This window comes from Prunus avium, chromosome 3 (genome assembly GCF_965620075.1).
Source record: "Prunus avium chromosome 3, drPruAviu1.hap1.1, whole genome shotgun sequence".
Lineage (NCBI taxonomy): Eukaryota > Viridiplantae > Streptophyta > Magnoliopsida > Rosales > Rosaceae > Prunus > Prunus avium.
The window spans coordinates 39,319,003-39,342,770 of NC_142286.1; the positions used below are offsets into that span (position 1 = coordinate 39,319,003).

The following is a 23,768-nucleotide window of genomic DNA, read 5'->3' on the forward strand; positions in this document are numbered from 1 at the left end:
GTCTTTTATTTTCTACTTTTTAGTAAAGCCGTCCTTTTAAGCATATGCTCTATATCCAGTCCTTTGTTTTCTCGTCAAGAAAGATTGTAAAATCTAATGCAAATTGATGATGAGTTTGATCCAAAACAAACTAGTAATTCATTATATGAAGGCCCACCCACCCACCGAAGGTTCCAAGTGCTAACGAACGAACGAGCCTGATATTTTCTTCAGGCGCTGTAAATAAATAAAAGGCCCATAAAATAAATAAATAAAAAGATTTAACCGTGGTCAAAATAACACACCCAAGTTTCTGGCCGATATTTCTATAAATAACCTATTGGCTCGTCTCCTTGGCTTCCCACTTTTCTCTACGCTTCTCACCCTTCGGAAGCGTAGTTTTCCACTTTCACAGAGCCAGGGGGTTACGCCATCAGATCCCATCGCAGCTTTTCTCATTCCTTTACTTTCCGAAACGACGCCGTCAGGTCCGATTTTCTGCGTCTCCCTAACTCCCTCTTTATAGATCTCTTAGATCTCTGTGTGTTCATTGTATTCTTTTTAGGTCGCATGCATGATTCGTCTGAGTTGGTTCTAGGGTTTATGCATATCCGATTATCTTAGGGCTTCTCCGATAACGCTAGGTTTAGACCTTAATTGCATCCTTGATTATTTGGGTTCCTTTAGGAGACTTAGAATTTTGTTGGCTTTTGTTTCGTTTTATTTCATATGCTCTAATTTTCTCGTAACGGGGCATAAATGTAATTTTTTTTTCCTTTTCATTTTGCTGTTGGGAACGGATTTTCTGCCTTTATAATTATCAAGTTCTTCATAACTTTAGGTTTCCGATGTCTTGTATTTATTTCTCAAAATGTTGGGGTTTAATTCTATGTCCTCTCTAGCGGTAATTTCACATAATGCATGTCACTTGTCCGATATATTGATTTATTATTGGAGATATTGTTCTTCTTAATTTGTTTGCTTTGTGTTTGTATTTGTTGCTAACATTTGTATTTTCCGTTTTTCCTTGTAATGTTATAGGATAGTGTTCCATTGCCATGGCTGCCACTGCAACTGCCTCTAGTGGTCCTCGATATGCTCCGGAGGACCCCACTCTTCCCAAACCATGGAGAGGATTGGTTGATGGTAAAACTGGGTATCTTTACTTTTGGAACCCCGAGACTAATGTTACCCAATATGACAGGCCTACGGGCTCAGCTCCTCCATTAAAGCCGTCTTCGGCACAATCTATAAGTTCTTCAGTTCATGTTCAACAATCTTCACAAGGACGTCGTCCTGATGAGGGAGATGATAGGTATGGCAGAGGCAGCAATGGTGGGTCAAAATTTGACGCGGGACCAAGAAATCAGCAGGTAGATGTCCATATTATTAGTACTGGTGGTAGATTTTCTGTACAGATTTGACGTATATTCAGTTATATAGACCGTCTGTGTTGTTACCTTTAACTTTATATGTTTTCCCATATTGCTAGTAGAATGTTTTGTTGTATTTTCATGTTGCGAACCAAAATATTTTCCGTGAAAGTTTTGGACTGTTTTAGGGTTGTGTTTAGAGGAGCTGTTGGATGACTTCTTAATACTGTTGCAGCTCCATGCAACCTGCTTGGTAAGCGCTTTCATATGGGAACTGATATGGTGTTCTTATTTATGAATTAGAGTGCAAGAAGTGCAACAGTTTCTTCTCATAATACCCCGAATGGGACACTTAGTGCACTTGGAGGATCTTCTCTGAGAGGAAATGGATCATCAGACACTGGAATTGGTTTGTCTGCTGAGGCTTATAGTCGTCGACATGAAATATCTGTTATTGTGAGTATTAATGAATTTCTTATATATGCTTGGTATCATAATGCGTAAGTTGGTTTTTGGTTGTGATGCTTTATGCAGTACTCTGTTATTTGGTGCGATATTTTTTCCTTCTATATTTTATCCATTAGTAATTGTTGGTTTAGTTTGATTCTTCAAATAAAGAATTTTGGTGCAAAATGCACACTTTTCTTGCATGTGTTTCACTATGATAGAGGCTTCTCATGTCGTATTAGGATTCTTCAATGGAGTTATGTTGCCACTTCTCTCTCTCTCTCTCTCTCTCTCTCTCTCTCTCTCTCTCTCTCTCTCTCTCTCCCCTTCCCTCTCCTAAACACAAATCTATAGGCTGACATGCATGCACTCCTATATTATAATTGTTATTATTATCAATTGTCTAGTTTTATATATATATATGGTACGAATTTGTGATTCCGTCAGATAGTTGGTTTGTTTAGAGCTGCTGTGATTTTGTTTACGGTTATCTTGTATGTCTGAATGATGTTTTGTTTTCTTTTGATTTGCCGCATTTGTTAGGGTGATAATGTGCCTCCACCCTTCACTTCATTTGAAGCTACTGGCTTCCCATCTGAGATTCTTAGAGAGGTATTGAGTTATTTTTATCCTTTTTGGTATTTCTTTTTTGTGCAATACTGTTGGCCATTAGCTGCTGTAAGTAACCCCGAGTGTTTTGTGAAAAGTTATGTGATTGCTGGAGGTCCAATGTTGAGTTTCAGACTCATGTTAATTCTTTTGCCATCTGTACTTTTTGTCGCAGGTGCGATATTTGCTCCTGGGAGGAGCTAATGTCGTACGCTGTGCTGCCCTCATTGTGGGGGCTTGCATTTAATTTGGAGCGCCCTTTTACGGTGGACCAATTTTTGGAAAGGGCTTTCCGAATCACCCAAGTTTGTGGCTGGGACTGCCGTTGGTCATGATTCAGTCTGCCACTCGGCCCGAATGAAAGAAGAGGCCTCCTCCTGCTCCAGCTTGCTGATGCAAGCTTTGGTCGCCTGCAATGGGGGTGTTGCTTCTTCTGCCATTCCACTCTTCTATAAGCCCAAAAAGAAAACAAATCACAAATCTTGAAGCAAGTACGTCTGCTTATAGGGGTTCCTGGAATTTTTGCTTTTTCCAGGTACAAAATGCAGGTTTTTCTGCCCCAACTCCAATTCAGGCACAGTCTTGGCCGGTTGCTCTTCAAAGTAGAGATATAGTAGCCATTGCTAAAACAGGTTCAGGGAAGACCTTGGGGTATTTACTTCCAGGATTCATCCATCTCAAGCGCAGCCGTAATGACCCTCAGTTGGGTCCCACTGTGTTGGTTTTATCACCAACAAGGGAGCTGGCAACACAGATTCAAGAAGAGGCAGTGAAGTTCGGGAAGACCTCAAGGATATCTTGTGTGGTATGTTACTTCTGGTCCTTTTTCCAACTCCACTGTAATATTCCAGTCGTTATCTTTTCCTTTTAAATGATTCTTCTGTTTTGTTTCTAGTGTTTGTATGGAGGAGCTCCAAAGGGTCCACAGTTGAGAGATATTGACCGAGGAGCCGATGTTGTGGTTGCCACTCCTGGCCGCTTGAATGATATTCTTGAAATGAAGAGAATCAGCCTCCATCAAGTTTCGTACTTAGTGTTGGATGAGGCTGACCGTATGCTGGACATGGGTTTTGAACCTCAAATAAGGAAGATCGTGAATGAGGTACCTGCTCGCCGCCAGACCCTCATGTATACAGCAACTTGGCCGAAGGAGGTTCGCAAGATTGCAGCAGATCTGCTGGTCAATCCTGTTCAGGTTAACATTGGCAATGTCGATGAACTGGTTGCGAATAAATCCATCACACAGGTATTATACTCTATCTGTGCTGGCCGTACTAAAGTCTATAGCTATTAGTTGACTTATCAATACATGTTTTCTTACTTGTTAGAATATCACTCTAGGTGATCAGAATGATCACTTAAATGTTCTATTTAAAAAGAAAAATTCTTTTCCATATTTGATCCCCAGCACCAATTGAGGAATGAATAATGAGTTTGTGTTTTATGTAGTCTTGAAATATTGTCTTACAGCTTTACCAAAAAAATATTGTGTATTACAGTATATTGAAGTACTCGCCCCAATGGAGAAACACAGGCGACTGGAGCAAATATTGCGATCTCAAGAGCCAGGATCCAAAATAATAATCTTTTGTTCAACCAAGAAGATGTGCGATCAACTTTCTCGCAACCTAACCCGCCAGTTTGGAGCTGCTGCAATTCATGGTGACAAATCTCAGAGTGAGAGGGACTACGTGTTGAATCAATTTCGCTCTGGGAGGACTCCAATTCTTGTAGCAACTGATGTTGCAGCTCGAGGATTGGACATCAAGGACATAAGGTTTCGCACTGCCCAGCTTATAGTCATATATCTATACTTGTGTTAGAATCGTGGATCTGTGGATAGTTGTCTGGCCAAACAATTATTTCAGATAATCTGGTGCTTCTACCATGCATTCCGTACCTGCTTAAGATTTGTATAAAATTGGTGGTTAAGATTGCAGTGTTCTTTTTGTTACAGGGTGGTTATCAACTACGACTTCCCCACTGGAGTGGAGGATTATGTTCACAGAATTGGGAGAACTGGAAGAGCTGGTGCCACTGGGCTGGCTTACACATTCTTCGGTGATCAGGATTCAAAGTATGCATCAGATCTCATCAAAGTTTTGGAAGGGGCAAATCAGCGTGTCCCCCCAGAAATTCGTGAGATGGCTACCCGTGGTGGTGGTGGGATGAACAGGTTCAGACGTTGGGGTTCTGGGTCTGGTGGCCGTGATGGGGGTCGTGGTGGACGAAATGATTCAAGTTATGGTGGAAGGGATGGTGGGAGGGGAGGCGGATGGGGATTTACTCCCTCTTCTGGCAGGTACGGGACTATTTTTATTGATGCTTTTATTTTATGTGTATTATTGTGGATCTGATTGTTTCCCAAAGTGGATTGAATTATTCGGCTGAACTTTTTGCTTTGGTTGTAAATAATATGATATAATCTTTGCATGAAAGAGTTGTGGAACTTTTAGGCACAGAAACAAGTACAAAATTAAAGTTTCAATAATCAATACTATTCAGGCTGGTTTATAATATGGAATTAAACTTTGATGTCTTGTGGTGTCAAATGTGCTTTGAGGAGTGACGGTTGGAATGCATTTTGTTGTATGGGACAGGTATGACCGTGGTCACAACAATGGGTATGATAGAGGCCGAAGCCCTGACAAGGGGTCAGGACATAGAGGTTCTAACCGCAGCCGTAGTCGTAGTCTTGAGAGGTTCGACAAGGCTCTGCCTACAGGTGGAGGCTCTGCAGGGTGGAGTTTTCATAAAGCAATGATGGAACGTGAACGGTCATCGCCGCCACCTCCACGCTCACTCCCGTATGGTGGTGGGGTGGATGAAGCTGAGGAAGGTATGATACCTCAAGAAGAGGAGGGTGGGTATCATATTGCAAATGCGTAACTTCAGCTATCCTATAGGGGGGGGAACATATGCTCTGCTGCTGGCTGTCCTTTTTTTGGTGTTTCGGCAGTGTTCTGTAGGGGCAAGCTTTACAAAGCGCAACCAGGATGTGACAGTTTGACTTTTGACTTTTGATTTTTGATTTTTGATTTTGAGGTGGGCTAAAAACTCTTGATGTTAAACCTCTTCATCCCTTGCTGAACGAACCTCTTGTCTCCTGGTCTCCATTTTTGTTTGTGTTAATTTTTGGGTAGAAAAGAAAGGGCACAAAAGAAGATGTAGCACTTGTTAGCTAAATATTTATAAATGTAATCAAGGTGTAGTTCTATGAAATGCAGTTTTATATAGTAATTATTTATCAGCAAGTTTATGATATCTGATTCTGATCCATTATTGTTTGTTGTGGTTGATGGGGTTTGTTCCATCACTTCTCAGCCGTAGGATACTAGATATTGATTGCCACGTGGACAGCAGTTATAAAGTCCGTGGCCAAGTAGCAGCCTGCAATGGGTTGGGTTGGGTTGGGATGGGCTCGTCCGGTTTGATTAAGATTTCTAAGTCTCAAATCTTCAACTAAACTGGGCTCATGCAAACCAAGCCATGTATTAAATATTTCGTCTTTTGCTAATTATTTTTTCTTAATAAATGATAAACAAATACAACAAGCTTCGAGGTTGTTCATTAAATTTTGAAGTCCAATAAAATTGTAACTAAAATGTTTGTTAAATTTCAGGTGGAAGGTAAAATATTGCTTTATCTATTTCAGCGGTTAAAGAGACAAAAGGTACTGAATCTAGGGCCTCTTGTTTGTCATCAATTAACCACAGCGAAAATAAAGCTAATGTATTTTGACTTTTTTTAATATAATTATTATTATTGATTAAGCCTTTTACTGAAAGTAAAGCACATTAAAACTAATATTCAATTTTGCAGCGCTTTCCCTAAATTCAATCCTACATGTGGAGAAACACTCATATGAAACGAGGATAACACTATTTTACTATCATCGGCCAATCACGTTATGCCACTCACGTTATGTCATGCGTGATAATTTTTTCATGTGGCAGTATGTGATTAATTGGAGATAGCAAAATAGTGTTGTCCCTGTTCCATACAAGTTCTTCTGGTACATGTGACTCTAACTCACTACCTAGTATTTTAGAAGAGTGGAGTGGAAATAGTCAAATAGATTAAGCCAAAAAACAAAACAAAATTAATTAAAATAGTCAAATTCAGATTTATTTTGCTAGAGTAATTAGCTTTAACCATGTGGGCATATTGCGCTGTAACTGAACAAAATTTAAAATCCAAAGCAAAATTTGGCAAGACCTTAATTATTATTATGAAAATAAATAGATATCCATTCAATTAGATGCCAATTTAGGATGCATTAAAAGTTCAGTTACAGAAAAGATGCATTTCCTTAATTGGACAAATACACCTCATAGGTCATGCATGGCTTGAGTTGAGACAAATCCAATCCAGGTTTTAACCTCCTTTCCAAAAATGGACAAAATATATGGTTACAAAACCCATCTGCATAATTACTTCATTGCCCTAATCCTTCATTTTGAAGGCCCCCTTTTTTTTTTTCTATTCTATTTTTTAAATTATAAATTTATTATCAAAAAAAGGGTAAGTAGGATTTGGAGGTTTGTAATTATGAGATTCAGTACTTGAACCTTACAACATGCATCACACTTTCCATTAAAGATAAAAAACTATGTTTAACCAAGGCAAAGAGAAAAATATAACAATAGTTAAAATTGATATTTCCTTGTAATTTACATTTTTGGCAGGCCTTATTCATGCACGCATAATTAATAACTGGGACTTACCTGACTTGGACTGGTAGATAAGTTTGACTGAGATAAAATTTGATAACCTTGAAAAAAAAAAATCATTTCATAGTAAAATAATAAGAATAATAAATTTTTATTTAATTTATTTTTTCTACAAGTGATAGTCTAAACTAGAGAGTTTTAGGATTTTTCACATACACACAACTATGATGCCGTGTGGATTCGAACATGAGACCCCAGGTATGCTAGTCAATGCTCTTTATCTTAGGTATGTACGTAACTGGGCTAGACTATGTTGATCAAAATAATTATATTCAAATGAATTTAATTAATAGGTTTTTTTTCCTCAATGAAATTGAGAGTTTTTTCTGCTGCAAATGAAATTGAGAGTTGTTATTTCCTAGCTAGCTTGACTCTTTTCATAATTAAAGCTAAAATTATTTTAAAAGGAGCTGTAAATTTGTTTTTTCCTAGTTGGAAATGCAAAGAAATAATGTGAGGTCCATCTCGGGCAAAGTGCATCCAATCCACCGTTGGCTGTCATTTTATTAAAGAAAAACACACACTGAAGCGCTGCGTTTCATGAAGAAAATACAATACAAGGGTAATGTCACGCCATAAAACATAGGGGGCCCTAAAACATAACGAAGGGCGGTACATGTCTGCCACGTGTCGCGAAACCCTGTCTGAGAATTTTCCTAACGACCTAATGATTATTTTGCATATGTTTTTTGTTGTTGTAAAAATATTTTTATTTTAGTTTTTGCTTCGAAAATTAGAGAAAAAGCAATGTTAAAGAAGCTGAACAGTCACTGAAGGGAAGAAACATGAGCCCTTGGATGGCTAGATTGGGCCCTACATTTACCTTGCTCTCAGACTCAGACCTCACTCATAAAAAACTACATAGAGGAGAACGCACCCCCCATTTACAGCACAACATTAAACCAGCCTTCCTTTCTTGAGCTTTTGTTTCTCTTTAGACTCTCTCTCTCTCTCTCTCTCTCTCCACTGCATGGAGTTGGAAACAAACTTGAAAGAATTAGATAATTTTCCTTTCCTTTCAATCCTTTTCTCTGATTCTTCAACCCCTATGAAATTGAAACCAGAGCATCCTTCCAACACCAACAATGGGATTAATTCCCTACGCCCACAACTCTCTTCTTCTTCCCCACCACCACCCAATTACAAGCCTTTGTTTTCTTCCCTGGTTCCTCATTTTGATCCTCATCATCAGCATCTTCATCTTCATCATCACCATCATCATCAACCCCTTCATGGGTCCCATTTGAATCTGAATTCTCATTCTCATGATGACTTCAAAACCAGTTCTGATCATATCAATCATTTCTCTACCATTGAGGGGTCTTCATCAAACCCCTTCAGTGGGATTTATTACAACACAAATCCTCATGATTTTGTGGCTGTTCCTCTAGCACCTGATGGTATCGGCTTCCATGGTGCTCGGGGGGCCTATTGGGGTGCTCATCATCATCATCATCATCATCATCATCATCTGGATGGTCAGGAAATTCCAGATGACCAGGCGCAGATGGGCCCACAAAGCTGCATACAACTTCCGCCGTTGATCAATTTTGGAGAATTCGGATCATCATCGGCTATGGACATAAGTTTGCCTTCAGATGAGGTCACATGCAATAGCAGCAGCAGCACAGAGACTGAGTTTTGCAAGAGACTCTCAGCTGATGATCAGAAGAAGACCAAGAGTTTGTGTATGAGAAGACCCACCAGTAGTAAGGCACTGCAAAAGAAACCCACCATCATCAAAGGCCAATGGACCCCCCAAGAAGACAGGTAGAGATTTATTTTTTCTTGCTCTATCTGAATTTGTAATTTTGTACGATATAGCTAGGTTGATCGGTATTGAATTTTTTAATTTTGATGTTTCTGTAATTCTATGTGATGAATGGTAATGCAATTAAATCTCTATTTGCAGACTTTTGGTGCAATTGGTTGGGAGGTTTGGCATTAAGAAGTGGTCTCAAATTGCTAAGATGCTGACTGGGAGAGTGGGAAAGCAATGTAGAGAAAGATGGCACAACCATCTGCGGCCTGACATTAGGGTTTATATCCCTTTCCCCTTAATTCTTCACTATATATCCAACTCCATTAACATAACTAGATGCAAGCATACCTCTAGCTTATTTCTTAATTTCACTATATAGACCCTTTTATTTTCATTAAAATTTTGTTTTAATAGGCCCTATTGAGTAATCACTATATTTGATTACTATATTGCGCGAGCGGAGATTTGAACTTAATATCTCTTTCACTATTAGACTAATCTAATAGCTGACATTCGCAAGTTCTCAATTTAGGTCCTTCGTTGGGTTCATAATTATATTAATGTATATAGACACATATATGCATATAGTTACATACATATATGGTTTCGCGCATATTTGGTTATATATTTATTAGAAATTATGATAAATTTACTTTTTTGACGCATGTCGTGAATATACACTCTTTACATTGTCTTATTTTGTCATTGTCATTTCTCCATTTACATATTTTGTAAAGCATATTGACAAAGCACTATCCGATTTAGGACAGAGGCACATATAGGCCTGAGATGGTTGTGGCCCCCTAAAGTCCCAAAACTCCTTTGAAGTTTTATATAAACCTGAAAATCTGTGTGTAATTAAGTTCATTTCCCCCCCGCCCACCATGTAGAGTCTAGCTCCGCCCCAAGGTCCGATTTGTCGATATCTGCTTGCCAATGCATGAGCTTGCGTTTCGACCAGTGCTAGGTTGGATCACATGATTTTAATTAGACAGTAATAATTAAGCATAATATAGATATATGATGAATTTTCAAAACTACCCTTGTCAGGGTTGATTCATGAGTATAAAATAATCCGAATCCGAATTCATTTAAATTTGGATGACTAAAAATGTCAAATTATCATCCATAAGCATAGAATTTATTACCAAAGTTGGGTTAAAGTCAAATTTATTTAGAGAACCAAAATTATGTAGTTAATATGAGATTCGGTGTTGTTCTTTTCTCGTATATATTTTCAATTTTTGTATATAGATGAGTAAAATAATTTTGTTATATAAAGTTTGATTACATGTAAAAACTTAATTTTCTTTTTCATTTCTTTATTACTATACTTATTGTCATGGTCGAGTTAGTATATATTGATTGATTTTTTTTTTACTAAAGCCCGTTTGATAACCATTTCAATTTTAGTTTTTCATTTTCATTTTTTGTGCTAGAGTATAGAGGAAAATGAGAGGGAAAATTGAAGTGAGAATGAAATTGAGAGGGAAGATGAGAGGGGAGGATGGGAGGGATGAGTAACAAAAGTGAAAACAAAAACTTGAAAGTGAAAACAATTTCAAATAGATTTCAGTTTTTAAATTTTATTTTCACTTTTGCTACTCCTCCCTCCCATCTTCCCTTTCAATCTCATCTCCACTCTCATTCTCACTTCCATTTTCCCTCTTTCTCCTCTATATTCTAGCAAAAAAATGAAAACTAAAAACTAAAAATTAAAATTGAAGTTATCAAACGGGCCCTAAGTTAACAAATTATTGAATTGGACTAACTAAAACAGAATTGACCCTTTTTCATCTCTACTTCGCTGCTTTTGAGGTTATTGAACTATAAGGTGACACTTTCATCATGAGTACTTGACCTAATTAAAAATGGATGCATATAGATATAAAACCCTAGGACGATGAAATACGTGCATTGTTTTCTACTGAACAGGTCAAACTATGCATGATCAAATGAGCTTTTGAGTTTTATATATATGGTGATCGCATGTATACTTACTGCGTGCATGCAAATTTGCAGAAAGATATGTGGAGCGAAGAAGAAGACAAAATACTCATCGAAGCCCATAAGCAAATCGGTAACAAATGGGCGGAAATTGCGAAGAGGCTGCCGGGGAGGACCGAAAACACAATCAAGAATCATTGGAACGCAACAAAGAGAAAGCAAAACTCAAAGAAGAAAACCAACAAAGACCCCAACAACAACATTAATTCCCCCGAGAGCTCTCTCTTGCAGGACTACATCAGGAGCGTTTTCTCTTCTTCTTCTTCTTCTTCTTCTTCGACTTCTTCAGCTTCAACCGAAACAACCGAGCAGAGAAACGCTCTCTCATCCGATCACTCCAGGGGCTTTCACTTCAACCAAAACAATGCCGAGAGTTTAAACTGGGCCCTGACATCTTATCATCCTGATCATATCAGTAATGAGACGTCCAATAATATGTACAGTCAGATGGGTTCTGTTTCTAATTTGTTCAATTTTGAAAGTTATGGGTTTGGTGGATCTTTCTTGGTTGACCAGGTAACCGGGGTTGAGGAATATCGGGGCAGCAGCATGGAGGCTGAGATGCCGTTGGCGTTGGAGATTAAGAGCCTGATGCAAGGGCCTGATGATGACCATGTCAAAAAGGAGATGGATTTGCTCGAGATGATTTGCCAGGGAAAGCTTTAGGCTAAAGCTTTTCGTGTTGTGTATGGGTGTGCCTAGCGATTTCCAATATCCTCAGGTACATGGGTGGTGTTGAATAAGAATGCCATGGCTAGAGGGACAAAGAAGAAGAAGAGAATCACATCATTGTTTGTGTTTCTGTATGTTCAGGTTGTTGTGTTTAGATTAAGCGTACTTCAGACTTTGTATTTTCAGCTTTTTATATGGATAGTTTGGAACAATTTCAGCTTTAATTAATATAGTTTTATATATCTGTTTGTCCAAATTTAGTATTATCTATCTATATATATAAAGCAAAAGGCAGAGAATGGTGAAACATTCAAAATACCATAAAATACCATTGGTTAATTCAAACATTAAGAATTGAAATTATTAATTAAAGGAGGATAATATGGTAAATTCACATTTTTTTCATATTAAAAAAATAAAAATAAAAACAAAATCAGATAATAGGTCCTACTTTTATGGAACATGACTACCAATGTTATCTTTTCTTAATTCTAAAAATAAAATAAAAAAGAAAAAAGAAAACCAATTGGCACATGTGTGACACATGTGCCAAGGGGCTAGTATATATAAAGGAAAAGGCAGAGAATGGTGAGACATTCAAAATACCAAAAAATACCATTGGTTAATGCAAACATTAAGAATTGAAATTATTAATTAAATTAGGATAATATGGTAAATTCACACATTTTCATATATAAAAAAATTAAAATGAAAAGAAAAATCAAATAATGGATCCTATTTTTATGGAACACAACTACCCATTATCTTTTTTAATTCTAAGATAAATTAAATTTTTTTTTAAAAAAAAGCCTCTCACAGGCGCGGAGAGGCTAGTTTATATTTATATCTATACTATATAAAGGAGCTATAGGTTTTATATATACTAGCCTCTCCACACGCAATTATGAGTGACTTTTTTTTAAAAAAAAATTTAAATTTATTTTAGAATTAAAAAAGATAATGGGTAGTTATGTTCCATAAAAATATGATCTATTATCTGATTTTTCTTTTAATTTTAATTTTTTTAAATATGAAAAAGTGTGAATTTACCATATTATCCTCATTTAATGAATAATTTCAATTTTTAATGTTTGCATTAATCAAGGACATTTTCTGGTATTTTGAATGTTTTACCATTCTCTGTCTTTTGCTTTATATATATAGATTAGCTAGAAATTATATTCTTTCTGATCGATTTTTGCAGTCCATAAGTAAAATGCCAAGCATATCACATTTTTATATCACATTGTGTACCACTTTTCTAATAGATATGGGGAGGCTTGCGTAATATCGTAAGCAGTGTATTAAATAAGGAAATGCGTTGAGTTTAATGTTTCAGAGGCATGTTGGGCATAGTCAATTCAGAAACCCTTGTGGGCCTCGCTAGACGTTTTGGTGCAAAGTGCTCTGTATGGCCCATATGGAAAATTCATCTGCATCTGTGGGTTTTACTTTTATAGGAAAGAATTATAAAGCATGTCATTCTTTAGCACTCCACTATAATTAAGGTCCCATGGCCATTTCCAGAGAAAATGAATGCCATTTGATGCTAACACCAAAATGGCATCACCTCCATTTGTGTAGACCAGCCTTGATGTAATGAAAAGCTACCAAAACAATTTAATGGCGAAATCGGAAACTCAAATGTTGGATATTCCCATGCTTATATGCTCCTAGTGCATAGGCAGAGAAAAACTATAAATCAGTCTCGGAATTGAGAGACCTCATATTGAATTATTTATTTTTCTTTTTCTGAAAGATAGAGTACCTTCAGACAGAATTGCAATTACGAAACTTAAATATAGTATACCGCGCGGCTATACTATTTATTTATAAAAAAATAAAAAAAATAAAAAAGTCTATTTATTTATAAATAAATAAAAATAAATAAATAAAGGAACCACCTAGGCGGCTGATTTTTCGAAAACTTGAATGGCGCTTTTTTTTTCCAGATTTCTTTTCTCATAGCGGGTCTATTGCAATTATGAAACTTAAATATAGTATAGCCGCGCTATACTATTTATTTAATAATAATAAAACAAGGAACTGCCTAGCCCGCCTAGGCGGCCGATTTTTGGAAAACTTGAATGTCGTTTTTTTTGCAGATTTCTTTTTTCTTGGCGGGTCTGGCATCTCTGCAAATACATCAAACTAGGGTTTTAGCGACTCATATTTATCAACAACATAAAGGCATCTGTGAAAATCAGCAACGTGCCACGCCTGAAACCTTGGATATTGGCAGAGGTGGGGTTGGGCCGTTCATAACTAGTGTCTTGTGGGGGGAAGGGATTGGGTGAATGTAGTGTTATTAATGTTGTCTATGCCACAATGCAGGCTGCATCCCTCAAAGAAAAGATTAACCGAATGTTTGGTGGAGAGCATGGCCCATAAAGAGTGGCAGTATTCGGTTTCTGAAAAATATTTGTGGCATATAATTTTTTTATTATTATCAGAGCATCGATGATTCGGGTCTAAGGGTATTCTAATAATTTGTTTTCCTCTGTATGCAGTCTTGCAAACCAAGGGCGGAACTAGAAATTTTTCAATGGGTGGGCTAGCTAAAGTTATTAGCTTAAAATTTAATGATTATTTTTTTTGGTACTTACAATTTCTATAGTCTTTGTAGAAATAAAAGTAAACATTAAATTATATAAACCACGTTAGTTCATAGCTCCATAAACTAATTTTCAATAAGTTTTAACATAAACCAAATAGGGTTTAACACCATAGTGGATTGAACATCTAAGGCTTTTTACCTAGATTGACCTTAGTTTCTTCATGCATTCATATCATACATGAAAAATTATTTTATGTTAAAATATTGACTAAGTATGAAAAATGGGTTTTTGAAATAATCATTTTCTGAAGATAATTTTTGGCGGCTTTTATTCCTCACAATTGACGGCTTTTATTAAGTGCATTGAAGCTAAAACTGCAAGATATGACTTTCCCCCAATTGACGATTGGCGAGGCCGCACTTTGTTTTTTTATAAATCCGCACTCCTTTCCCGGGCTCTTCAACTTCACTGAATTTGTGGATACCTGCATGGCCGTCTTTGCGCACACTGCAATGGGTGCTGCAAAGTTTGTCAATCTGTCCGGTGCCTAAATTGGTGCTCTTCAATTTTCAGGTGGTAATTTTATAGTTTGTTTTAGTAGCGTAATATGTATTAATGAGCAGTGTATAATACCATACTATTTTGTCTTTGCAGGTTGAGTATTTTCTTCTTTCCTCGGCTTTTCTCACTTTATCACACTCGACGAAACGGAGAGCAAAAGAAACTTGACTTTAGCAAACTAACGAAATTCTCATATTTTGAATGACTAGAACCTTTCCGTTTATGACTTCAATTATAACTATTCAACTATTTGTTGATTTCATCATTTTCAATGTTTTCTGTATGCATGGGCCCACTTGGATCCATAGTTTTGTCTTATTGAGAGAGAGAGAGAGAGTTTGGCCTAGAAATTGGCCCAATAATATGAAAACGGGCCGATAACAGGCCTGTTTAAAATAAGTCAATAGTTGGGCCTAGAAGTTGGGCATATAACATGAAAACAGGCAGATAACAGGCCTTGTAAAAGTTCTTCGAATTCCTCTTATTGGTCCGACTTGTAACTTTACTTTTCTTTTTCTTTTTTCTCTCTCATATGATTTGCCTCTCCATAGCTGAGCTCTGTGGAGATCCCAGCAAAGGAGATAGAAGCGGGGGAGATCCCAGATGAGTAGTTACTAGAGGAGGAGGAGGAGTTACCGGAGGAAGATGATGAGTTACCGAAGGAGGAGAAGTAGTTACTGAAGGAGGATGATGAGTTATCGAATGAGGATGAGTAGTTACTAGATGAGGAGGAGTAGTTACCGGAGGAGGAGGAGGAGTAGTAGTTGCCGGAGGAGGAGGTTGAGTTACCAAATGAGGAGGAATAGTTACCAGAGGAGGATGAAGAGTTATCGAAGGAGGAGAAGTAGTTACCGGAGAAGGAGGATGAGTTACCGAAGGAGGAGGAGTAGTTACCGAAGGAGGAAGATGAGTTACCGAAGGAGGAGGAGGAGTTACCAAAGGAGGTGGCGGATGAGTAGTTACCAAAGGAGGAGAAGTAGTTACTGGAAGAGGATGATGAGTCACTAATAGTTACCGAAGGAGGATGAGTAGTTACCAGAGGAGGATGATGAGTTATGGAAGGAGGAGGAGTAGTTACTAGATGAGGAGGAGTTACCGGAGAAGGAGGATGAGTAGTAGTTGTCAGAGGAGGAGGTTGAGTTACTGAAGGAGGAGGAATAATTACCAGAGGAGGAGGAGGAGTTATCGAAGGAGGATGAGTAGTAGTTGCCGGAGGAGGAGGTTGAGTTACCGAAGGAGGAGGAATAGTTACCAGAGGAGGATGAGTAGTAGTTGCCGGAGGAGGAGGAGGAGTTACGGAAGGAGGATGAGTAGTTACCGGAGGAGGAGAATGAGTTACCGAAGGAGGATGAGTAGTTACCGAAGGAGGAGGAGGAGTTACCAGAGGAGGAAGATGAGTTACCGAAGGAGGAGGAGGAGTTACCGGAAGAGGAGGAGGAGTTACCAAAAGAGGAGGCGGATGAGTAGTTACTAGAGGAGGAAAAGTAGTTACCGGAAGAGGATGAGGAGTTACTAGAAGGGAGTTTTCAGCGGAGATCACATCGGAGATCCCAGAGGAGAAGTATGAGAGGTGATTGTTTTTTTTTAATGTTACTTTTTTAATTATGAGATAATTGAATTTTTTTTATATATTTGTTTTCAGCTTCTTTTATTTTAGGAAATTAAAGTGTCTTTTAGTTGTTAGTTACCAGAAGAGGAGGATAAGTTACCGAAGGAGGAGGAGTAGTTACCAGAGGAGGAGGATGAGTTACCGAAGGAGGAGTAGTAGTTACCAGAAGAGGATGATTAGTTACCGAAGGAGGAGAAGTAGTTACAAGAGGAGAATGATGAGTAGTTACTGGAGGAGGAGGAGGAGTTACCGAATGAGAAGGAGTAGTTACCAGAGAAGTTGTGCTCATTGTAATTTGTTCATTCATAATAATTTATGTTAATTCTCAAGGTCGTCTGGGTATAATCTTCGGAGGCCACGCTTCTTCCCACTAATCCAAGGGTATTTTGGTCGTTTTTGGGAAGATGAACTCTCCTCACTTTACTCCTAGCTCCCCAATCTTTTTGTTTTTTTGTTTGTTCTTTGTTTTGTATTTTTTTAAATAAAAAATTTATATTTAAAATCTATGCACTCCCATTGGTTGACCTAACAGGAGTGGCACTGGCAATTTGACGTGATCCGATGGCCCTACAACGTGAAAACTGGGCCAATTGTTGGCCCAGTAATTTGTAAAGGTTCTCCGGTTTCCCCTAAACCCTAAACCTTTGGCCCATTTCCTACAATAGTATTAAAAGAGTCTGAGAGATTGTAGAGTGAGAGAGTGAGAGATTATAGAGAGAGAGAGAGAGAGAGAGAGAGAGAGAGAGAGAGAGAGAGAGAGAGAGAGAGAGAGAGAGTGAACCCTTGCAATCAGCGGATCTCCCAGCTAAGATCCCGGAGCATCTCCCAGCTGAATCCCCGAAGGGAGAACTCGCAGCCGAGGTCCCGGAGGGAGAACTCGCAGCTAAGACGATTAAGAGGTTTCTTTCTTTTATTTTAATGTTATTTTTTTAATTGTTAAATAATTGATTTTGATTTTGATTTTTTAGTTGTTTTATACTTCTAATTTGTTAACCTTGGCTTGTATGGAATATAATCTTGATTTTGTGAAAGCTGAAAAGGCTTATGGATCTCATATTCGACCTTCAAGGTTCTTTTCTTTTTCTTCGTTTTTAGATTATATACATCAAGGTACCATGATAACACTAAAGAAATAGAAGTAAACTCATTAGCCTAGGATTATGTTATTATGTTTTGTAAGAATGATCGTATTAGGTGTTACTAAGTAACTCATTAGCCTAACTAACTCATAACAGACCTATAACAATCATTCTTTGGATTATGTAGAGCAATTAGTCATTTTTTTTTATTTTTTATTCTTGTGTATATGAATTTATATAGAGTTTTGTGATTATGTGGAATATCAAAAAGTTTTTCGGATCCCCCTGGTTCTATTTAGGTTAGCTACTTTGGATTTTGGACAAGAATTCTTCAAAATCTCACTTGAAGGTATTCTTCACGAGCACTCTGTGTGAGCAAGGGGCAGGGTTTATGATCATGGTAGCTTTACTGCAGCCAAGCTGAAGTTGCAAACAATGATGTTTCCCAATATGACTATTGGAAATTCTGGTCTTATGCATTTTTTGAATCCTCGGCCTTTCCCGGGATTGATTGAGTTCAAAGAGTTTTTGCATGCATGCATGGGTGTTTTTGCCTACTGCGGAATTGGTGCGGCTGATTTTGTTATGCTGGATGGTCCTGAAATTGGTCCCATTGCTTTTGTAAGTGGTAAATTTCATCTGCTCGAATGGTTATCATAAGTATTTCTTTTTTTCTTGAAGAGGTTGAATGTCTGCATCTCCTCTAATACATTATTTTTTGTTTGCAGGCTGAGCTCTGTGGAGATCCCAGTAGAGGAGATAGAAGCGGGGGAGATCCCAGAGGAGTAGTTACTAGAGGAGGAGGAGTAGTAGTTGTTGAAGGAGGAGGAATAGTTACTAGAGGAGGAGGAGGAGTTACGGGAAGAAGAGGATGAGTTACCGAAGGAGGAGAAGTAGTTACCGAAGGAGGATGAGTAGTTACCAGAGGAGGATGATGAGTTACCGAAGGAGGATGAGTAGTTACCAGAGGAGGATGATGAGTTACCGAAGGAGGAGGAGTAGTTACTAGATGAGAAGGAGTTACCGAAGAAGGAGGATGAGTAGTAGTTGTCGGAGGAGGAGGTTGAGTTACCGAAGGAGGAGGAATAATTACTAGAGGATGAGGATGAGTTACCGAAGGAGGATGAGTAGTAGTTGCCGGAGGAGGAGGTTGAGTTACCGAAGGAGGAGGAATAGTTACCAGAGGAGGAGGAGGAGGAGAAGTAGTTACAAGAGGAGGATGAGGAGTAGTTACCAGAGGAGGAGGAGTAGTTACTGGAGTAGGAGGAGGAGTTACCGAATGAGAAGGAGTAGTTACCAGAGGAGTAGTTACCAGAGAAGTTGTGCTCATTGTAATTTGTTCATTCATAATAATTTATGTTAATTCTCAAGGTCGTCTGGGTATAATCTCCGGAGGCCATACTTCTTCCCACTAATCCAAGGGTATTTTGGTCGTTTTTGGGAAGATGAACTCTCCTCACTTTACTCCTAGCTCCCCAATCTTTTTGTTTTTTTGTTTTGTATTTTTTTAAATAAAAAATTTGTATTTAAAATCTATGCACTCTCATTTGTTGACCTAACAGGAGTGGCACTGTCAATTTGACGTGACCCGATGGCCATATAATGTGAAAACTGGGACAACAATTGGCCCAGTAATTTGTAAAGGTTCTCCGGATTCCCCTAAACCCTAAACCTTTGGCCCCTTTCCTACAATAGTATTAAAAGAGTCTGAGAGATTGTAGAGTGAGAGAGTGAGAGATTGTAGAGAGAGAGAGAGAGAGAGAGAGAGTGAGTGAGTGAACCGTTGCAATCAGCGGATCTCCCAGCTGAGATCCCGGGGGGAGAACTCGCAGCCGAGATCCCGGTGGGAGAACTCGCAGCCGAGGTCCCGGAGGGAGAACTCGCAGCTAAGACGATTAAGATGTTTCTTTCTTTTATTTTAATGTTATTTTTTTAATTGTTAAATAATTGATTTATTTATTTATTTTAGTTGTTTTCTACTTCTAATTTGTTAACCTTGGCTTGTATGGAATATAATCTTGATTTTGTGAAAGCTGAAAAGGCTTCTGGATCTCATATTCGACCTTCAAGGTTCTTTTCTTTTTCTTCGTTTTTAGATTATATACATCAAGGTACCATGATAACACTAAATAAATAGAGGAGTAGTTTTAGAGAATTGTAGAAGAAGAATAGGATTCTGTTATTATGTTTTGTAAGAATCATCGTATTACAACCAGTGTTACTAAGTAACTCGTTAGCCTAACTAACTCATAACAGACCTATAACAATCCTCCTTTGGATTATGTAGAGCAATTAGTCATTTTCTTTTTTTTATTCTTGTGTATATGAATTTATATAGAGTTTTGTGATTATGTGGAATATCAAAAAGTTTTTCGGATCCCCCTGGTTCTATTTAGGTTAGCTACTTTGGATTTTGGACAAGAATTCTTCAAAACCTCACTTGAAGATATTCTTCACGAGCACTCTGTGTGCGCAAGGGGCAGGGTTTATGATTATGGTAGCTTTACTGCAGCCAAGCTGAAGTTGTAAGCAATGATGTTTTGCATGCATGCATAGGTGTTTTTGCCTACTGCGGAATTGGTTCGGCTGATTTTGTTATGTTGGATGGTCCTGGAATTGGTCCCATTGTTTTTGTAAGTGGTAAATTTCATCTGCTCGAATGGTTATCATAAGTATTTCTTTTTTTCTTGAAGAGGTTGAATGTCTGCATCTCCTCTAATACACTATTTGTTGTTGTTTGCAAGCTGAGCTCTGTGGAGATCCCAGTAGAGGAGATAGAAGCGGGGGAGATCCCAGAGGAGTAGTTACTAGAGGAGAAGGATTAGTAGTTGTCGAAGGAGGAGGAATAGTTACTAGAGGAGGAGGAGGAGTTACCGGAAGAAGATGATGAGTTACCGAAGGAGGAGAAGTAGTTACCGAAGGAGGATGAGTAGTTACCAGAGGAGGATGATGAGTTATGGAAGGAGGATGAGTAGTTACTAGATGAGTAGGAGTTACCGGAGAAGGAGGATGAGTAGTAGTTGCCGGAGGAGGAGGTTGAGTTACCGAAGGAGGAGGAATAGTTACCAGAGGAGGTTGAGTAGTAGTTGCCGGAGGAGGAGGTTGAGTTACCGAAGGAGGAGGAATAGTTACCAGAGGAGGAGGAGGATGAGTTACCGAAGGAGGATGAGTAGTTACCGGAGGAGGAGGATGAGTTACCGAAGGAGGAGGAGGAGTAGTTACCGGAGGAGGAAGATGAGTTACCGAAGGAGGAGGAGGAGTTACCGGAAGAGGAGGAGGAGTTACCAAAAGAGGAGGCGGATGAGTAGTTACTAGAGGAGGAAAAGTAGTTACCGAAAGAGGATGAGGAGTTACTAGAAGGGAGTTTTCAGCGGAGATCACATCGGAGATCCCAGAGGAGAAGCATGAGAGGTGATTGTTTTTTTTTAATGTTACTTTTTTAATTATGAGATAATTGAATTTTTTTTATATAGTTGTTTTCTGCTTCTTTTATTTTAGGAAACTAAAGTGTCTTTTAGTTGTTAGTTACCAGAAGAGGAGGATGAGTTACCGAAGGAGGAGGAGTAGTTACCAGAGGAGGAGGATGAGTTACCGAAGGAGGAGAAGGGAGGATGAGTTACCAAGGAGGAGGAGTAGTTACCAAAAGAGGATGATTAGTTACCGAATGAGGAGAAGTAGTTACAAGAGGAGGATGAGGAGGTGTTACCAGAGGAGGAGGAGTAGTTACCAGAGGAGGAGTTTCCAGCGGAGATCCTGGCGGAGCTGCTCGTGGAAATCTTGGCCGAACTCCCAGATGAGATCCCGGAGGATCTCCCAACTGAGATCCCGGAGGGAGAACTCGCAGCTGAGGTCCTGGAGGGAGAACTTGCAGCTGAGACGATTCACACGATTCAGAGGTTTCTTTCTTTTATTTTAATGTTATTTTTTTAATTGTTAAATAATTGATTTTTTATTTTATTTTAGTTGTTTTCTACTTCTAATTTGTTAACCTTGGCTTGTATGGAATATAATCTTGATTTTGTGAAAACTGAAAAGGCTTCTGGATCTCATATTCGACCTTCAAGGTTCCTTTTTTTTTCTTCGTTTTTAGAATATATACATCAAGGTACCATATGATAACACTAAAGAAATAGAGGAGTAGTTTCAGAGAATTGTAGAAGAATAATAGGATTATGTTATTATGTTTTGTAAGAATGATCGTATTACAACCAGTGTTACTAAGTAACCCATTAGCCTAACTAACTCAGACCTATAACAATCCTCATTTGGATTATGTAGAGCAATTAGTCATTTTCTTTTTTTATTCTTGTGTATATGAATTTATATAGAGTTTTGTGATTATGTGGAATATCAAAAAGTTTTTCGGATCCCCCTGGTTCTATTTAGGTTAGCTACTTTGGATTTTGGACAAGAATTCTTCAAAACCTCACTTGAAGATATTCTTCACGAGCACTCTGTGTGCGCAAGGGGCATGGTTTATGATCATGGTAACTTTACTGCAGCCAAGCTGAAGTTGCAAGCAATGGTGTTTCCCAATATGACTATTGGAAATTCTGGTCTTATGCATTTTTTGAATCCCCGGCTTTTCCCGGGATTGATTGAGTTCAAAGAGTTTTTGCATGCATGCATGGGTGTTTTTGCCTACTGCGGAATTGGTGCGGCTGATTTTGTTATGCTGGATGGTCCTGGAATTGGTCCCATTGCTTTTGTAAGTGGTAAATTTCATCTGCTCGAATGGTTATCATAAGTATTTCTTTTTTTCTTGAAGAGATTGAATGTCTGCATCTCCTCTAATACACTATTTGTTGTTGTTTGCAGGCTGAGTAAGAGTGAAGAGGTTGAATGTTACATGTTATTTTGAGAAACAATTATGAAACGTCGTTTTGTTACTTATTGCTTCCGTTTACATATTGTTGAGTTGAGTGAAGAGGTTGAATGTTACATGTTATTTTGAGAAACAATTATGGAACCTCGTTTTGTTACTTATTGCTTCCGTTTACATATTGTTGAGTTGAGTGAAGAGGTTGAATGTTACTTGTTATTTTGAGAAACAATTGTGGAACCTCGTTTTGTTACTTGTTACTTCCGTTTACATATTGTTGAGTTAAGGAGCAAGTAGATCTCCACCCTCACCCCGGCCAAGTCATTGTTTGGCCCTAATAATTTAGTTTGACACTTGTATCTTAGTGTTTTACTGTCAGTGTCAAGCATAGCAAAGTATATCAATCAGCATTCAGCGGCACCATGCTATCTGCTTGTGCATGAACAAATAATCAGTGTGAGATGTTCAGGAGTAAACTTGACCGTGGACTCTTCTCACCAATTCACCCCAAGAAAGGCAAATGCTTGTTAGACTAACAAAATCGAGAGAAATTGAGAGATATTTTGTACCTCTTAATCTACTACAATATGAAAACTATAAAAAGTTCCATATCTAACCTGTACTCGAGTTGCCAGGTCGAGCAGGAAAAAGAATATCAGAATATCCTCACTAGCACCCTCGCTTCGCTCTGAGCTTGCACTGAACCCTTAATCTTATCTAGCCACCCAGGTTCCACCCTCACGCTCCTTTGTCTCGAGACTCTTTAACATATTCTGGTTACCTCCAAACGTTGATCCTATTGATGTTGGCAGAAATATTGCAGGGTTAAACCCAGAAACTACCCTCGGTAAGCATTAAGTTTATTTATATCACTAAATATTGACTGTTGTAATCTAAGCTCTATGTGGGGTTTCTTATCGTTCATTCATATTCTTTTGATATTTGCAGTTGTGGTAGTTTTGAAGACCTTTACAACAGCTGAAACTATGTTGAATGTTCAAACCCTTCGGGAATGGATTTCATCTTCTCTCGGGTCAGTGCACTGCTAGCACTTCTTCAAGTATATGAACACGTTGTTTCAGTTTAGGATTTGCTTAATAATCTTTGGGTTAATTTAAACAAACGTGAATGAGCTTGGGAGTGGGCGGAATGAATCATATTTGGAATAGCTTAGTAACTTTATAATTGAATAATTTAGTCCTCAAGATGGTATGATGGAGTGAAGGTTTATTATGTCTTTGTAGTTAATCATTGATTTTGTCAGATCGATAAAATGTAAGTTTTGAAGATCTGCCTGCCCCTCTCTCTTTCTCATGATTGAGCGTAACAATTTCAGGCCTGATGCAGTTGCAAAGTATATGGAATGGTAGCAGTCATCACTAATCTTACAGTATGACAATTTCCTTTGTTCTCTTGCCTTTAGTTGATTAAACATTCAGATTATCACTAAATTTAATTAACAATTTTTCATTATCCGTTGGTGATTATGAATTTATGTGATTTTTTCTCTTCGATTTTGATGGTGATGCTATTTATTGAGTTCATCAGGACGAAGGT

The 23,768-nt window shown here is 38.2% G+C and overlaps 2 protein-coding genes across 3 annotated transcripts; both read left to right on the plus strand.

The window, feature by feature from the left end:
* Positions 1–306: 306 nt before the first annotated feature.
* On the plus strand, positions 307–5,630 carry LOC110757017 (DEAD box RNA helicase family protein). Its single transcript, XM_021958569.2, has 9 exons — positions 307–467; positions 1,021–1,352; positions 1,656–1,808; positions 2,343–2,411; positions 2,944–3,213; positions 3,304–3,654; positions 3,908–4,185; positions 4,366–4,710; positions 5,009–5,630. Exons 2-9 carry the CDS (start codon positions 1,038–1,040, stop codon positions 5,295–5,297), a joined length of 2,070 nt encoding a protein of 689 aa, XP_021814261.1. The 5' UTR covers positions 307–467; positions 1,021–1,037; the 3' UTR covers positions 5,298–5,630.
* A 2,408-nt stretch (positions 5,631–8,038) lies between these two features.
* MYB118 (myb domain protein 118) lies at positions 8,039–11,810 on the plus strand. 2 transcript variants are annotated; one of them, XM_088251069.1, is made up of 4 exons: positions 8,039–8,911; positions 9,054–9,180; positions 10,926–11,325; positions 11,427–11,535. In XM_088251069.1, the coding sequence occupies exons 1-4, from the start codon at positions 8,112–8,114 to the stop codon at positions 11,438–11,440; spliced, it is 1,341 nt and encodes a 446-aa protein (XP_088107195.1). In that variant the 5' UTR covers positions 8,039–8,111; the 3' UTR covers positions 11,441–11,535. The 2 variants fall into 2 exon arrangements, with proteins under 2 accessions (XP_088107195.1, XP_088107194.1); XM_088251068.1 differs by having other exon boundaries at positions 10,926–11,810.
* The last annotated feature ends 11,958 nt before the right edge of the window (positions 11,811–23,768 follow it).

What these genes read in the sequence shown, in the direction of transcription:
- LOC110757017 (XM_021958569.2), top strand. Translation starts at nt 1,038, where the DNA reads ATGGCTGCCACTGCAACTGCCTCTAGTGGTCCTCGATATGCTCCGGAG. An exon ending in GACATGAAATATCTGTTATT is followed by an intron (nt 1,809 to 2,342) that starts GTGAGTATTAAT and finishes CGCATTTGTTAG; the next exon opens with GGTGATAATGTGCCTCCACC. An exon ending in CATCTGAGATTCTTAGAGAG is followed by an intron (nt 2,412 to 2,943) that starts GTATTGAGTTAT and finishes TGCTTTTTCCAG; the next exon opens with GTACAAAATGCAGGTTTTTC.
- MYB118 (XM_088251068.1), top strand. Translation starts at nt 8,112, where the DNA reads ATGGAGTTGGAAACAAACTTGAAAGAATTAGATAATTTTCCTTTCCTT. An exon ending in TGGACCCCCCAAGAAGACAG is followed by an intron (nt 8,912 to 9,053) that starts GTAGAGATTTAT and finishes CTCTATTTGCAG; the next exon opens with ACTTTTGGTGCAATTGGTTG. An exon ending in ATCTGCGGCCTGACATTAGG is followed by an intron (nt 9,181 to 10,925) that starts GTTTATATCCCT and finishes GCAAATTTGCAG; the next exon opens with AAAGATATGTGGAGCGAAGA.